Consider the following 16,355-nt stretch of genomic DNA (forward strand, 5'->3'; position numbering starts at 1 on the left):
TACAAAATAATTGGAGGAATTAGAATCTAAGGAATGACATGGGAGTATTCATTCATCCCAACCTTGCATCACTGATAATGATGTATTGCCATCACTGATACAGTGTGTTGACCTGAAGCTTTAAGTGAGGCCCATGAAATGTTAACCTTTACTCTCAAATAAGAAACCCAAAATGTACTTGGTAGTGTTCATTATGCCAGTTTTGGCTGTCTGTTCTTAGGTAACAATTACTTCAGTTTACTATATTGGCAGAGAATGCAGGATAGTGTCTCCAAATGATTTTGTGGGAGGCTGTGATACAGGGTGCTGTGAATAAATCGGCAATATTTTGGGGTTGGAAGCGCCCTCCTCCTCTGCTTTTCCTGTCTTGCCTTAGCCTTTGAGGCTGCCCTCATGAATGATAACCACACTCTGAAGAACGTATCACCTGCTTGAGGAAAAGGTAGTGGGTATTCAGTATGGTAGGGCCAGTTAATTCTTTTTTTTTTAATGATTTTTTATTATGTTAGTCACCATACAGTACATCCCCGGTTTCTGATGTAAAGCTCGATGATTCATTAGTTGCGTATAACACCCAGGGCACCATGCAATACGTGCCCTCCTTACTACCCATCACCGGTCTATCCCATTCCCCCACCCCCCCCCCCGAGGCCCTCAGTTTGTTTCTCATAGTCCATAGTCTCTCATGTTTCATTCCCCCTTCTGATTACCCCCCCTTTCTTTATCCCTTTCTTCCCCTACTGATCATCCTAGTTCTTATGTTCCATAGATGAGAGAAATCATATGATAGTTGTCTTTCTCTGCTTGACTTATTTCACTTAGCATTATCTCCTCCAGTGCCGTCCATGTTGTAGCAAATGTTGAGAACTCGTTCTTTCTGATAGCTGAGTAATATTCCATTGTATATATGGACCACAACTTCTTAATCCAGTCATCTGTTGAAGGGCATCTCGGCTCCTTCCACGATTTAGCTATTGTGGACATTGCTGCTATGAACATTGGGGTGCATATGGCCCTTCTCTTCACTACGTCTGTATCTTTGGGGTAAACACCCAGTAGTGCAATGGCTGGGTCATAGGGTAGCTCAATTTTTAACTTTTTAAGGGACCTCCACACTGTTTTCCAGAGTGGCTGTACCAACTTGCATTCCCACCAACAATGTAGGAGGGATCCCCTTTCTCCACATCCTCTCCAACAATTGTTGTTTCTTGCCTTGTCTATTTTTGCCATTCTAACGGGCCAGTTAATTCTTAGAGTGTTACCTGTTTCTCTTCAGCGCTCCCATATGCTGTCATTCTTCCTTCCCTGCCTCCAGGAAGTTGCTTGTCGGAAGGAAGAGGAGGAACGGAAAGCTCGGGAAAAGCAGGAAGAGGAAGAAGCTAAATGTCTAGAGAAGTTCCAGGATGCTGATCCATTGGAACAAGATGAGCTCCACACTTTCACAGATACCATGTTGCCAGGCTGTTTTCACCTTCTTGATGAGCTGCCAGACACAGTGTACCGGGTGTGTGATCTGATCATGACCGCAATCAAACGTAATGGAGCTGACTATCGAGACATGATTCTGAAGCAAGTAGTCAATCAGGTAAGTTCTCCAGGAGCCAGAAGAGGAGAGTGTTATATGCAGCTAATGAATTGTTGAACACTACATCAAAAACTGATGATGTACTATGTGTTGGCTAACTGAACATAATTTTTTTAAAGGTAAAAACAAAAAAAAGAGTGTGTAAAGTGGTTTTTCTGCCATCATCAAACTCTGATTTCAAAAAAAAATGAAACCCTTTTTTGTGTTCGTTTTGTTTTGCATTTTATCCTGTATGGATATATTCTCTTTAAATTCTTTAGATCTGGTAATCTCACTCTTCTTGAGTGTTCCCTGCAAAAAGTGAATACTTCACAAAAAAGGTCTCTGAAAGGAAAAAACGAAGCTCTCATTTTCTAGGCATTGATTCTTCTGAAATTCATCTGAAATGTCCCAAATGTGTCTCACTCTTGAGCCAGGTTAGGTCCCTTGGACTATCAGTGAATAAATGTTTTATTTTCCCTCTTCTGTGTAACAACCACTTTGACAAAAAGTTCTCATCATAATGAATAGCTGTGACCTGGTATTTGTCTTTTTTTAAACACTCTCCAGAGGAGGGAGTGGCGAAGGACTGAGTGTTTTCCTCATTATGAAATTAATGTATACTAATTGTGCACATTACTTTTATTTAAAGCAAAAATCTTAAAAAAAAAAAACCCACCATGAATATTAAAAAAAAAGTAATGTGCACAATTAGTATACATTAATTTCATAATGAGGAAATAAGAGAGCACACGCAAGCAGGAGGAGGGGCAGACAGAGGGAGAGGGAGAGAATCTCAGGCAGACGCCATGCTGAGCATGGAGCCCAACTCAGGGCTCAGAGATAATAATGACCTGAGCCAAAATCAAAAGTCAGATGCTTAACCAACTGAGCCACCCAGGGGCCCCTACTATTCATGTTCTTAAATCATTGGAATCTTGTTTTACATATTTTTTAAAGTCAAGAAGCAGAGGAAGAAATCAAAAAGTGATGTATGGAAGCATAACTTTTAGTGTATGGAAATACCACAAAAGTAAAAGGCAAACTGGATAAACCTTTTTTTCTACACAAGATAAGACCCAGGTTTAGTTATCTTTATATAAAGAGCTTACAGAAATGATTTTTAAGAAAACTAAAACTTAGAATCTAAGAGCAATTACTTCAAATTTATAAGAAATTTAACATGCAAACTAAAGCAAGACTAACATTTCTGACATTCTGGTTTATTTTTGTTCTTAATGATAATTCTGGGGCAGATGTAGTAAAAGATTATCAGTGGAAGTGTAAGCTGGTAGAAGCTCTGTGGGGTTGACTTTATACTAGAATTTTTTTCCCTAGAAATTTTTTAAATATTCATTTCCTTTAACTTACTAGCTTCTTAGCGTCTTGTAATCTAGCCTAAGAAAATCATCTTTTAGAGGTGCTCCTTTTTTACCATACAACTTTTGATACAGACATTAAATCCCTATGGTAAATGTTTTACTATTTACTCACCCTCCTTCAGCAAACATGTTGGGGATAGAGGGAGTATTTTACAAGGTTGAGACTGTTTTGACAAACCTTATCATACTCTATAGTTACCTGACTTGACCACTTCTCTGCTTTTGTAGGTATGGGAAGCTGCTGATGTATTGATCAAAGCGGCTCTTCCCCTGACAACGAGTGACACAAAAACTGTGTCAGAGTGGATCAGTCAGATGGCCACCCTGCCCCAAGCCTCCAATTTGGCTACTAGAATCTTGCTTTTAACACTGCTTTTTGAGGTAAGATTTAGATTTTTTAGTTCCTGTGATTCATCATTAAAGAATTATCAAACACCTGCCATTGGAGACCTTAAAGAAAGTAGAAATGTAAGGCATGATCTCTGCATTTCATGAGCGCACAGTTTCTGATAGGCTGTAAGACATGTAATTAAGTACAAGATGCAATGTTTTGTGCCATGTAAATAACATAAAGAATATTCTCTGAATTTGGGAGGAGGGCTAATACATCACTTGTAGATAATGAGGAAAAAAATGCTTCTTGGGACAAGTGTTAATTGAATTGTGTCATAGAGGATTTGGGGGGGTTTTAGAATTGACCATCATAGTATAGTTGTGGAATAATTTGGGCCTCTCTGAAGAAACCTAACTGGTAGCCAGAGTGGGGTCAGATGTGGAAATTGGATAATAGGCATCAGATATAATCTGATTCTTCCTTCATACCTGGTTAGTCAGCAGATTATTTTAGGCAAGACAGTGGTTTGGCCAGGACATTTTCTTATTCTAGCCAATACGGGAATTAAGAGGCAACTGACCTTGAACAAATGACTCTTCATTTGTAGCTCATGTTTATTAGTAAAACCTGAACTTAATGTGGTAAATCCTTTACAACAGCTGGGGAGATTAAGTCCAATATATGTCAAATTGTGTGTCTACAGTCTTATTTTCCTTTTTGATGGAAGTGATTCTTACAATAGCACTTGTGAATGGATGCTTCTAGGAAAGATTGCAAAGTACTGAATGCTGGGGGTCCTCAATAACATTTTAATATGAAGAGAAATCACTCATGAATCCCCTCCTTTTTAAAACTCAAAGGACCGGTCTTACATTTTCTTCTAGTCCTTTTCCTGTGCATTTAAACAATTAGGATCAGACTGTTTAGAAACTTGTATCCTATATTCTTAGTATTATATTACAAATATTTTCCCAAGTCATATATACATTCCTTCTTTTCGATGTCCCCTCGTTTATTTAAGTAATTGCCTGTTGGACATTTAAATTACTTCTAGTGCAGCCCCTATAAAAGAGCTACTTTAGTGTAGGCCCTATAGAGAAACTACTAATCATTGCTGTGTTTGATTGTTCCATCTTCCTAGAAAGAACGTAAAGGTTCTCTTTAAATCAGAAGCTTTTCACCTTCAACATAATTAAGACTGTGTAGCCTAGATGGTGGTCCTTGATGATATTAATGATACTAATAACAGCTTCCATATTAAGTATATACTAATGTGCCAGGCACTGTGTTGGGCATTAGAGAGATTAAGCGAACATACACACACACTTCATTTAATCACCACAGTTAACATTGGAGGTAGAAATTTGTTATTTCCTGTGACCCCTGAGGGTCTAGACACCCAAGGCCTAGAGAATTTAAGTAACTCATCTCAGATCACACAGCTGGTAGGTGGCAGAGGTGGAATTTAAATTCAACCAGTTCTCTTAGTGTTCATCTCTGTGTCCTCCTATACTGTGCTAATCCTTAATACTGAGTAGAAGTTGGTATTTATGTTTTTTCTTTGATCAATTAGGAGTTGAAGCTACCTTGTGCCTGGGTGGTTGAATCAAGTGGCATCCTTAATGTCCTAATCAAACTCTTGGAAGTAGTTCAGCCCTGCCTACAGGCCGCCAAGGAGCAAAAGGAGGTCCAGACCCCAAAGTGAGTGACTCTTATCTCACCTGGTTTCACTCCTGTTCCCCTTAGACTTGGGCCCTAAAGTGTAGGGCCTGAATCAGGCACTTTCTGGAGCATGTCTGGGGCAAATCTTGGGTACCTTTTGTGGTTTGAAAATAGTTGAGGTGCCTAATGAAATCAAGACAAGTTTTCCCATATGGTGCAAGTTTCTGGCTTTCCCAGAGTAAATCATTTCTTTTTTAGGTGGATCACCCCAGTGTTGCTCCTGATAGATTTCTATGAAAAGACAGCCATCTCCTCTAAAAGAAGAGCCCAAATGACTAAGGTATGTAATACGTGGTTGATAAAACTGCTTAGCTTCTTGAGGCAAGAATGACCAGAAGAAAATATGGGGGAGAGGTAAAGAATTAGAGGAAAGCTCCCTGATTAAGACATAAATCTCTTGAGGAATCTTAGTAGCTCTAGATTTCTCTTCTGAATGGTGAGTTAGAATTATTTTTTTTTATGGAGCTGCTTGCGAAAGGGCCCAAGAACTTACCTGGAAGTAAATGTTAAATGAGTGTGCTATCTCCAGAGGAGGGAGTGGCTTTTATGCGAAGGACTGAGTGTGCAGCAATTCCTCCAAAAGCCAAATGCTCCTTTTTTAAAAGATTTTATTTATTTTAGAGAGGAAGAAGAGGGGGGCAGAGACTCTTAATTAAGGAGACCAAGAGTCAGACACTTAACCAACTGAGCTACCAAGGCGACAAAGCCAAGTGGCTCTTATACAAAAATTATATATGCCACATTATCTCAGCGCCTTCTCAGAAACAGAAATTTTGTTCTTGCACATTCAAAATATTTCCCATTTGTAGAAAACAGTTGGAAACAAAAGGAAAGCTGAGGATTGCAGGACAAGGGTGTAGAGGGTTTTGTGCCTGTGGAGGAACTTGACAGTTAATGCATACAAAAATTTCTTTCTTGACTCTCAAAATTTCATTAAATGTTCAGTGTTGTTTCTTTTTCCTGGGTTAGCTTTAGCAGTGAACAGATGAAGTTACTAATATCTTCTAACAACCAACCTTGTAGGAAATACAAAGAAACCTTGTGTTCTTCTATTTAGTATCTACAGTCCAACAACAACAACTGGCGCTGGTTTGATGACCGCTCTGGGCGTTGGTGTAGTTATAGTGCAAGCAACAACAGCACTATTGATTCTGCATGGAAATCTGGAGAGACAAGTGTGCGTTTCACTGCAGGCCGAAGAAGATACACTGTCCAGTTCACTACAATGGTGCAGGTACATGTTCGCTCAGTGCCATAAACTTTATTAAAGAGGGGAAGGTACTCGGTGCGCCTTTTGGTTTGCTTCTTTCTGAACCAGCAGTCCTCACGTGTTCTAAGAAGCACTATTACCACTACTAAATTGGGTATAATTTACAGAGAACGGAGTCTTCCTAAAGTCATTAGTGAGACCATGAGTCTGTCTGTGGCAATTTGATACTGTCCTACCCAGAAATGATTTTAAGTGTTAGAGATGGTGTCTGCTCTATTAGAAAGTTTCCAGTTTGTTATAGGGCCTTATGTATGCTGCTTTCCTTCTGGGGACTTTAAGGCTTTCTCTCTGTAAGTGATAGGGATGGGATAAATTGCCAGGTTTCCTTCCTATTACAGCATTTGCCTGGGAGTTCCAACCCCTCTTACAGTTTGGGGGTTTTTTTGTAGAGATTTTTTTTTTTTTTTTGTCTTTTGAATTTCTAGGTTAATGAAGAAACAGGGAACCGGCGCCCTGTGATGTTGACTCTCCTGAGGGTACCACGGCTGAATAAAAACTCGAAAAATAGCAATGGACAGGAACTAGAGAAGACACTGGAAGAAAGCAAAGAAATGGATATCAAACGTAAAGAAAATAAAGCCAGTGGTATGGACTTCTAGTTTTGAATCTTTCAATGTGTGTTACATAAAACTTAGTGTGCCCTTATGGCTTAAATTTTGGCCAACTTCATCATGAGTGATTTTCTTATCTATCAGAATGCTTGGTGCCTTAAAGATATACAGTCCTTTTTATATGCCCTTTCATCTGGTCTTGGAATTGGTCTTTTTGTATGTTTCTCTTAATAGGACCCAGGTGCTATCCCCTGGCTATGAGGGAGTGATGTGGGAGGAAATATGAACACTGTCTGAACTCTTATTTTCTTATTTGTAGATACTCCTTTGGCCCTAGAGAGTACAAATACTGAAAAAGAGACGAGCCTGGAAGAAACAAAAATTGGGGAGATCCTGATCCAGGGCCTGACAGAGGATATGGTGACTGTTTTAATCCGGGCCTGCGTGAGCATGTTAGGAGTCCCTGTGGACCCAGACACTTTGCATGCCACCCTTCGCCTCTGCCTGAGGCTCACCCGAGACCACAAATATGCCATGATGTTTGCAGAGCTGAAGAGTACCCGCATGATCTTGAATTTGACCCAGAGCTCAGGCTTCAATGGGTTTACTCCCCTGGTCACCCTTCTCTTAAGACACATCATTGAGGACCCCTGCACCCTCCGTCATACCATGGAAAAGGTGAGTCTTTGTGGTGTCAGAAGCTGGTTTAGCTTTATATCATACCTTGGTTCTCCTTGGTCTCAGAACAGATAAACTTCTGGTTCTTCATAAGATGTATATATATATAGTTAAATATATAGACTGTGCTTTGTCTGGCAAACTTTCCCAACTGTGTGATCGGGTACTTGCTTAGTTATGGTAGATTGTCCATTGAATGACATTTTTTTTAAAGTAGAACATCACATTTTCTATCCTTAAATTTACTGTAGTAATAAACCTACCTATAAAGTCCTCTCTAGCAATATAGGTTTCTTGAACCAAAGACTGTTAAGGAGGAACTGGGATACCGTCTGCCAAGTTCATGTCTTAAAGTTAATTACCTTATAGGAGTATTTCTCATGTGTTCACCCATGAGCCTATTTTCCAAACATTATGATATACCAGACACTTTAATAAGCTCTTTACAGATACCCATTGTGCCGATTGGAAAACTGAGGCATATATGTTCATTTTAGGAAACACACAAAGCAGTGAAAGAAATGACAAAGCAATCAGAAAAAATGAAAATGTTTTTAATATCAACATTAAGACATCAGAGGGAGGAGTAGGGAAGACAAATGTCTTATTTCCTCCTCCTAATTCTTTGTTAACAGTCATTATGTGAATGTTATTGGACTTCATTTTTCTCTCTTGGGTGGGACATGTGTTTCCCACATTTATAAGTAATGTTGCAATATGCATTTTTGTGCATAGCTTTGTCACATTTAAGATTTGTTTTTCTTAGAGATTCGTAGAAATCGGATCAGAATGTATAAATGTTTTTAACTTGCTTGCCAGAAAGGGGATACCACTTTATACTTCCACGTGTGTATGAGTATACATCTCACATTCTTCAGACAATTCTTTACCCAGACTATTTGATTTCATCTGACATGAGCAAAATCAAAAGAAGGAGTGCTATTAAAAGCTGCATATACATTAATCCAAGGGCAAGAGACACCCCAATTAGGGAAGAAACAACTATATACAGATAGAATTCTGACTTAAAAACCAAATACTTAAAACATTTAAAGTTTATACAACTTTTAAAAGGCTCAGAAAAAAAATACAGGTTCTTGTTGGATGAGAGAACTTTCTAAACTTAATTGTATTTGGGGGTGTGGGGAGCAAAGGAAGATCAGTGGCAGTTTTAACGTATCAAGTTGGCAAAATGTAAATGCTTGATAATATCCATTGCAGGTACGGGTGTGGACAACCAGGCATACTCTTACTTTTGGTAGGAGTGGAAATTGGTGCAGCCACATTGGAGGGCAATTTGGTACTGTCAGTTTAAGATATCCTTTGACCTAGAAATTCTATGGCTAAGAATTATTTGATAATTAAAGTCAAGTATGCCGAGGTACATATACAAGAATGTTCACTGTAGAATTGGTTGTAATAACAAGAAATGAGATCACATGTCCAGCAGAGGACTGGATAAATTATAGCACGGTCTTTATAGTGAAATTACGCTTCTCTGTATTTAAAAAATGAGAGTTCATAGTTGTAGCTTTACAGGCAAGATAAAGGGGTTAATATGTTACACTAAAGAGCATGTCTGATTTGGTAAGAAAAGCATTAGGATTCCAAAAGATGTTTGTCTTTGTGAACGTAGTTCACAAAGGAATAAATAATGGAAAATACAGTGGAGTTATTTTCTTTATTCTTTCTATTTTCTGTTGATTGATGAGTCCTTTTATGAGAAGACCAAAAGCATAATGATGTGTAAGCCCTATAGTATCAGAGCAAACAATCTGTAAATAGTTTAGTATTTCCTGTGGCTATCTATCTGAGACTGATGAATGACTTTGAGGCATAAAGAAAACATTTCATTTTGTTCTTGAACACCGAGATATCAGTACTCATATTTTTAGAGTTCGAACCATTCTGGCTTAAAGTTGGGACAGTATTTGGGAAGGCTAGGAGCTGGCACTTACATGTGAGAGCTATAATTTAGATGGATGATCAGTGGTCTAGATACATTTCCCAATTTCTATGAAGATTGCATGCCATCTGGTGTAATAATTGATAGTTTTAGGGATATGCTGAATGCTGTAACTTTTTTTTATAATCGGGAAGGAATGGGACTTAAAAGACCAAGTGCATCTTTTCTCAAAAATCTAAAGCTGTCATCCTCTGTCTTGAGGCAGAGTTTGGATAGTATTTTAATCCTTAGAACTCTTCCTTGAATGCAATTGTATTTTGGGAAAGTGGTTTTCAATCAGCAGTGTTTCTTCCTCTCTTTACTAGGTGGTTCGCTCAGCAGCTACAAGTGGAGCTGGTAGCACTACCTCTGGTGTTGTGTCTGGCAGCCTTGGTTCTCGGGAGATCAACTACATCCTTCGTGTCCTTGGGCCAGCTGCATGCCGCAATCCAGACATTTTCACAGAAGTAGCCAACTGCTGTATCCGCATTGCCCTTCCAGCCCCTCGAGGCTCAGGAACTGGTGAGTTTCCCCTTCTCCTGGCCTTTGAGACATTGAAGTCTGTGGCCTAGTATAACCCCAGAGATTTTCTGTGAAGAGATCTATAACTTGTAAAGCCTCCTTAGGCAAGTGTTGGGACATTGGTTGGTCATGTGGGCCAATTCAGAGGTACTTCAGTAGCTTCTTACTTGCCCTGTGGTAATCCCTGCCAGAGATACCAAGGACTCATTCGGTCTAATCCTTGCCTTCAAAGAATTTGTCTTGGTGTGACAACAGAGTTTACATACAGTGTGAATGGTTTACAGATAGAGTGGTAATTGAGGGACAAGTGGACATGGGATGACTCACCTGATGCAGTAGAGAGTACACAGTATCATCAGTGTGTTCTTGCTCAAAATGTACGGCCTATATTTAATTATAAGGAAACAATTAAATGCAAATTGTGAGATAGTCTATAAGACAGCCAACCTAGACTCTTCAAAAATATTAATGTTATAAAGGGGGAAAATGCAAGGTTCTCCTACATGATGAAACTAGAAAGAACTACCAACCTTGATGGGATTCTGGACCCAGATAAAGAGATTTGGAGAAATTTGAATACTGACTACATATTAGATAATTATATCTGTGTTAAATGTCTTGGATGTTGTGATGGTATTGTGGTTATGTAGAAAAATGTCCTTGATCTTAAGAAGTGCGGGTAAATTATTTATGGGTAGACAAACTGATTCTGGATGAAAAGTATATGGGTGTTAATTATACTAAGCGTCAAACTTTTCTGTAGGGTTATGGGTTTTCTGTTTTTTTTGAAAGGGTAGGTTGGGAAGGGGACTCATTATCTTGGGAACCTCGGATATGTGCCTGGCTCTCTGTGCTGGGCATTTCTCATGTGTGATCTCATTTAATCCTCAAATTAAGGTTTGTTGAAGTAATTTGGCCATGACCCTGTAACAGCACTGGATTTCAAAACCAGGTCTCCCCAACTGCAAAGACCATACTCTTTTTTTTTCTTTTTTTTTTTTTTAAGATTTATTTATTTGAGAGATAGTGTGTCCATGGGGTGGGAGGAGCAGACTCCCCACTGAGCACAGAGGCTGATGCGAGGCTCAGTCTCAGGACCCTGAGATCACGACCGGAGCTGAAACCAAGAGTCGGACACTTAACCAACTGAGCCACCCAGGCGTCCCATGTACTCTTTTTTGCCTGTATTCTTTTTACTATTTGGTACTGATATGATAAATCCTGTGGTATTTAGGGAAAGTAAAAGCCAAGAGTTTCTAGTAGGCTGCTTGAGCATTGTTTGTAAATGTCCTTCTGTCCCAAGCTTATGTGTCATACAAGCCCCCCTCTGAGTCTTCATCAGTAACTGAGTATAGGTACTGGTTCACTATTGACTGATTTTTCTCTGTCTCACTTTGGCTTAGCTTCAGATGATGAATTTGAGAATCTTAGAATTAAAGGTCCTAATGCTGTACAGCTAGTGAAGACAACCCCTTTGAAGCCCTCGCCTCTGCCTGTCATTCCTGATACTATCAAAGAAGTGATCTATGATATGCTGAATGCCCTGGCTGCATACCATGCTCCAGAGGAAGGTATGTAGCTACTGTACCTCAGGAGCCTGGGCACTTTGCCTGGATCTTTCAGCCACCTTAAGTCTTAGCACTCACTATGTGCCTATGTGCTGGGAATCAAGATGACTAAGACATACGATGCACTTTTCTGAAAAAAACTAATGGTCATATGTTATGACAGATGGCAAGGTAGTGGTGAGTCCTAGAGCAGGGCATCTGACCTGGTGGGGGTTGGGACCTGTAGGAAAGTTTCTTAGAACAAGTGGTTTCTGAAATAAGTCTTAAATGATAAGGGTGAGGAGAATGCTGACATATGAGAGTCCATCTCATACAGATGGAAGAATAAACAAAGATTAAAGAGGAGATAATATTTTCTGGGCAGAAAAATAAATACCAAGAAGTCTCTAATGTTTTCATTCTCAGAAACAAAAACATCTTCATCTCCAAAAAAACTGGGATTAGTATTAGAAGGTGTGGTTAGGCTTCCTGACCTTTGAGAGCACCATCCAAGTCCAACTTTATTCCTAGCTAAGGTGCTGCTTGTAAGTACTGGGAAAGTCATGAATGAATTACTTGGACCCTAAGATTTCATTCCAGTCATATCCTTCTGGATTTTATTTGGGACATATTTATTTGACAGGTCCCACAGAATTGCCAAAAATTGATGAATATAGTCTTTATACTCAGTCAAGAAAATCTGAGTCTTTGGTGCTTTTCATCCATTCAGCACTCTGATCCATATAGAGCTTCTTGCTTCTTCTACAACCGTAGAACCTTTACCTCACCTCATATATCTTCCCCCACCCCAAAAAATAATTTAGCTATGTAGCTAGGGCAACCATTTATTGACCTCCATTGCATTAGGCATAATACTGGCTATGTTCATTTAAGCTTAGTAGTGACAGCTGAGGAAAATTGAAGAGACTAAATCGCCTGTGGTCACAAAACTAGTTAGTGAAAGAGTCTTTCAACCATGCTTTCTTGGTTATACATTTCTCCTCTTAAGTGGAAGCCTAGCGATATCACCATATAAATAGTCTTAGTAAGTTGGAGTGAAATTGACCAAGCTACCAAATAGGCATTAACATTGCACAGTTACAAATGAGTTTTGTTTTTTGTTTGTTTTTTTCTAGCAGAGAAATCTGACCCGAAGCCTGCAGGTATGACCCAAGAGGTTGGCCAACTCCTGCAAGACATGGGTGATGATGTATACCAGCAGTACCGGTCACTTACTCGTCAGAGCAGTGACTTTGATACACAGTCAGGTTTTTCCATTAATGTAAGTCAATTCCAATCTCCTATTTCCCTTTCCCTTTCTGATACCTGTGTGTTCTTCATATTTAGGGTTATGCAAGGGAAATTTCAAAGGTATTAATTTTGATGTACCTGTAAATTATCTGTTGCCTAAAAATGAAGATAAATTTAGGGTGTCCCTGGGATTTTTCTCTGTCTGGATTGGAAATGTTTCCTTAAATTCATTTTTCATTCTTATTTTCTCCTGTCCCTGCTCCCCAATCTCCCAGTCACTGTTTATAATGATGGCTTCCCACAGGTTATAGTATGTAGCAGGTAAAGGTGGTTAAAAGATCAGCCAAAGAGAATCTGTAGCATTCACAATGAGTACCCTGGGAAGGGCTCCCACGATTTAGGGACAACTGTCTTTGAAATTAATAATGGCTCAGGAGTATTCTTCTTCCATAGAGTCAGGTCTTTGCTGCAGATGGTGCCTCCGCTGAGACTTCCACATCTGGGACATCCCAAGGAGAAGGTAATGGTTTACTTTCTCTCTTTCTTGTCCTTATTTCTCGAGAGGACAAAGAAACTGGGTGTCCTGGGCAGAGGTTATGGGAATGTAGGCATAATTGTCACATTTACTTGTCGAAGTGAACACTTTTCTCAAGGGTGAGCTCAGTGCTCTGTAAATAAAGGGTTTCTATATGCTAAAATTAGTAGAATTGTGACTTAACCAAGTAATGGTTGCTATAGTAAGATCCTTTACATCTACTCTTTAAATCACCCCATATATTTCTTTTGTTGGCTTTCATGCTGGCTTATAGAGCTTTGATGCCAGTGACACGGTTCTAGCTCTAAGGTTTGTGTGGTGGATTCTTGCCTTCTAACAGTGTCAACAGTTAGAGAAATGTCATGTGGAAGCAATTCTGAGGATACCTTCCAAGAGCTGCTGCTTCTTGGATAGGGAAGATCTTTGAGATCTAAGCAAGGAGACATTATACTTGATATAACTGCTGGAATGGAGGCTTGCTGGGATAAAGTATAGAGGGCATGTGATGTAATAGCATCTCAGTATTCCTGGATGAGACAGGAAGGCATTTATAGAGAAGATCAGCTTTTGAGCTAAGCTAGATAAGTAAATGGGCGCCAGGGAGACATGTGGGAAGCAAAAGGTACAAGGGTACATAAGGCATATTTGGGGAACTATTAGTACAGTATTTCTGGAGCATTAAATTATGTGTTAAAGGAGGGGAGTGACAGGAGATATGTGAACATAGTCTCCCGGCTGTACTGTACCTACATACTATGTCTGAAACCTGTCATCCTAGCTATCTGTCCTTCCACTGCATTGTGAGGAGGATATTTAGTTTGTACCAGTGTCCTAAAGTGGGAGGAGAAGTAGTATTCTCTTTGCATGTGAGGCTTGATATTTGCCGATATTTCATTGTGAAATTGAACCAGAGTTTGGCTCTTTCTCAACAGCATCAACTCCAGAGGAGTCTCGGGATGGGAAGAAAGATAAAGAAGGGGACCGGGCCTCTGAGGAAGGCAAACAGAAGGGCAAGGGCAGCAAACCTTTAATGCCCACCTCCACTATTCTTCGTCTTCTGGCAGAGTTGGTGAGGTCCTATGTTGGTATTGCTACCCTGATTGCCAACTACAGCTACACTGTGGGCCAGTCTGAGCTGATTAAAGAGGTAATATTTCCAATCTGCCTAAGATTTTATACTGTCATCATTTGGATACAAATGTATCAGACACTTTGCTAGGAACCTGTGCATGCTAGCCCCATGTTGCAAGGCAGAGGCCTCTTAAGATACACTAAGAAGCTAGGCATTTTCCAGTGATGTGGTGCTATCAGGCTCATTACAGGGAATGAGTTGGTGCCATTTGTTATTTATTTTGTAGAAAATCACTTGGTCTGCAGTGTGGTGACTGCAAAAGACAGGGTTTGGTGTCAATCCAATTAAGAATCTGATGTAGACAGCAATCTAGGTAATACAGGATCTTGATGAAGTTGCAGGAAAAAATGGGTGAGTTGAAGAGATGTTTTAAAGGTAGAAATAGACAAGAATTGGATTTGGAAGGTGAAGACAAAATCAAGGACTTGGAGATGTTTGTTTTATGTTTTTCTATTCCTTTTATGTTAGAAGAAGAAATAGTTTGAAGAGAAAAGGTAGAATTTGAAAGGTATATCTGTGGTTTGTCTACATAAGGGTGTCTAGGGGACAGTAGAATAAGCCAAATACACAAGAATACGGGTGTTTATCTTCCAGATATACTCACACCTGTACAAAGACACCTGATGTGGTAATAGAATTGGTAATATGGAATATAAAGAAAGCCTAAATGTCTGTCAGAGCTGTGAATGAAGTCATATTTCATATGTCCTGATATAGAATTAGATTTTTCAAGTGAGAGAGCACTTTAAGAAACTAGATCATGTTCCCATATATGTAAAAGGGGTGTCCAGGGAGGGTTTGTTTGTTTTTTTGTCTTCATGAAGTGGACCTTGTTTTGGGGGGTCACATTGTGATTTTATGGTTAATAAGCAGCGAAGGGTCTGAGAATGGAATGGGGACAATAATGTTGCAGGCAAAGAATAAGAAAGCTGCCATTTTTAAAGCTATTTTGACTTCGACCCAAGTTTTTAAAATACATACAAAAATACGCAATTCCTGAATAATTTCATCAGTTTTTCTTGGATGACCATTACCCAAATTAAAACATTACAAATTTCATAAAAGCTTACCCCTTCATGCCTTTGTACATCTCCCCCTCCTCCTTTAAGCTTCCATAAGGTCACCATTATCTTGAGTTCTGTTGTCATAGATTAGTTTTGCACTTTATATAAGTGGAATCTTATAGTCTGTACTCCTTTGTGTCTGGATTGTTTTGTTTAACATGTTTGCAAGATTCATTTTTCTGTACAGATTCATTTTTTTGTGTGGTTGTAGTTTTATTTGCTGTATAGAGTTCCATTGTGTGAATGTAACACAATCTTATTCATTCTAGTGTTCATAGACAATTGGGTAGTTTTCCATTTACAGGTATTAAAAGTAGTGTTATTACCGTCCATTCTTATTCATGTCTTGGTGAACGTATACAGTTGACCCTTGAACAACACAGGGGTGTTAAGGGTGCTGACACCCCCTTCCCCCCCTCCATGTATGCAGTTGAAAATCTGCATATAACTTTTGACTCCCCAAGAAGTTTACTGGTAGCCTGGTGTTGTTGACCAGAAGCCTTACCAATATCATAAACAGTCAATTAACACATACTTTGTATGGTTATATATATTAGAGAAAAGAAAATGTGATTAAGAAAATCGTAAGGAAGAGAAAATGTATTACAGTGTAGTACTATATCAAAAAAAAAAATCTGAGTATAAGTGGGCCCACACAGTTCAAACCCGTGTTGTTCAAGAATCAACTGTATAAGTGTTTCTCTTAAGTGGTGTGTATGCCTAGGAGTAGAATTGCTAGTCTCTTCAGCTTTTAGCAAATGGCACCAAAAGTTTTCCAGAGTGGTTGTGTCAATTTATATTATCACCAGGCACAGCATTATGGGAATTCAGGTTGTTTCACTTCCTTGCCAACACTTG

The 16,355-nt window shown here is 39.3% G+C and overlaps 1 protein-coding gene across 13 annotated transcripts in view; it reads left to right on the forward strand.

Moving 5' to 3' along the window:
- Window positions 1-16,355, forward strand: part of HUWE1 (HECT, UBA and WWE domain containing E3 ubiquitin protein ligase 1) — a 162,405-nt gene that overhangs the window by 113,031 nt on the left and 33,019 nt on the right. For all 13 annotated transcript variants that reach the window (XM_045799347.2, XM_045799346.2, XM_045799350.2 and 10 more), the window contains 12 exons: window positions 1,316-1,585; window positions 3,175-3,327; window positions 4,854-4,981; window positions 5,201-5,282; window positions 6,060-6,236; window positions 6,698-6,857; window positions 7,143-7,501; window positions 9,773-9,968; window positions 11,372-11,539; window positions 12,652-12,797; window positions 13,220-13,286; window positions 14,234-14,448. In XM_045799347.2, coding sequence (XP_045655303.1) covers window positions 1,316-1,585; window positions 3,175-3,327; window positions 4,854-4,981; window positions 5,201-5,282; window positions 6,060-6,236; window positions 6,698-6,857; window positions 7,143-7,501; window positions 9,773-9,968; window positions 11,372-11,539; window positions 12,652-12,797; window positions 13,220-13,286; window positions 14,234-14,448 — 2,121 coding nt within the window. The remainder of the gene's footprint in view (window positions 1-1,315; window positions 1,586-3,174; window positions 3,328-4,853; window positions 4,982-5,200; window positions 5,283-6,059; window positions 6,237-6,697; window positions 6,858-7,142; window positions 7,502-9,772; window positions 9,969-11,371; window positions 11,540-12,651; window positions 12,798-13,219; window positions 13,287-14,233; window positions 14,449-16,355) is intronic.

Source organism: Ursus americanus, chromosome X (assembly GCF_024610735.1).
Source record: "Ursus americanus isolate L20-20 chromosome X, mUrsAme1.1.p, whole genome shotgun sequence".
Taxonomy (NCBI): Eukaryota; Metazoa; Chordata; class Mammalia; order Carnivora; family Ursidae; genus Ursus; species Ursus americanus.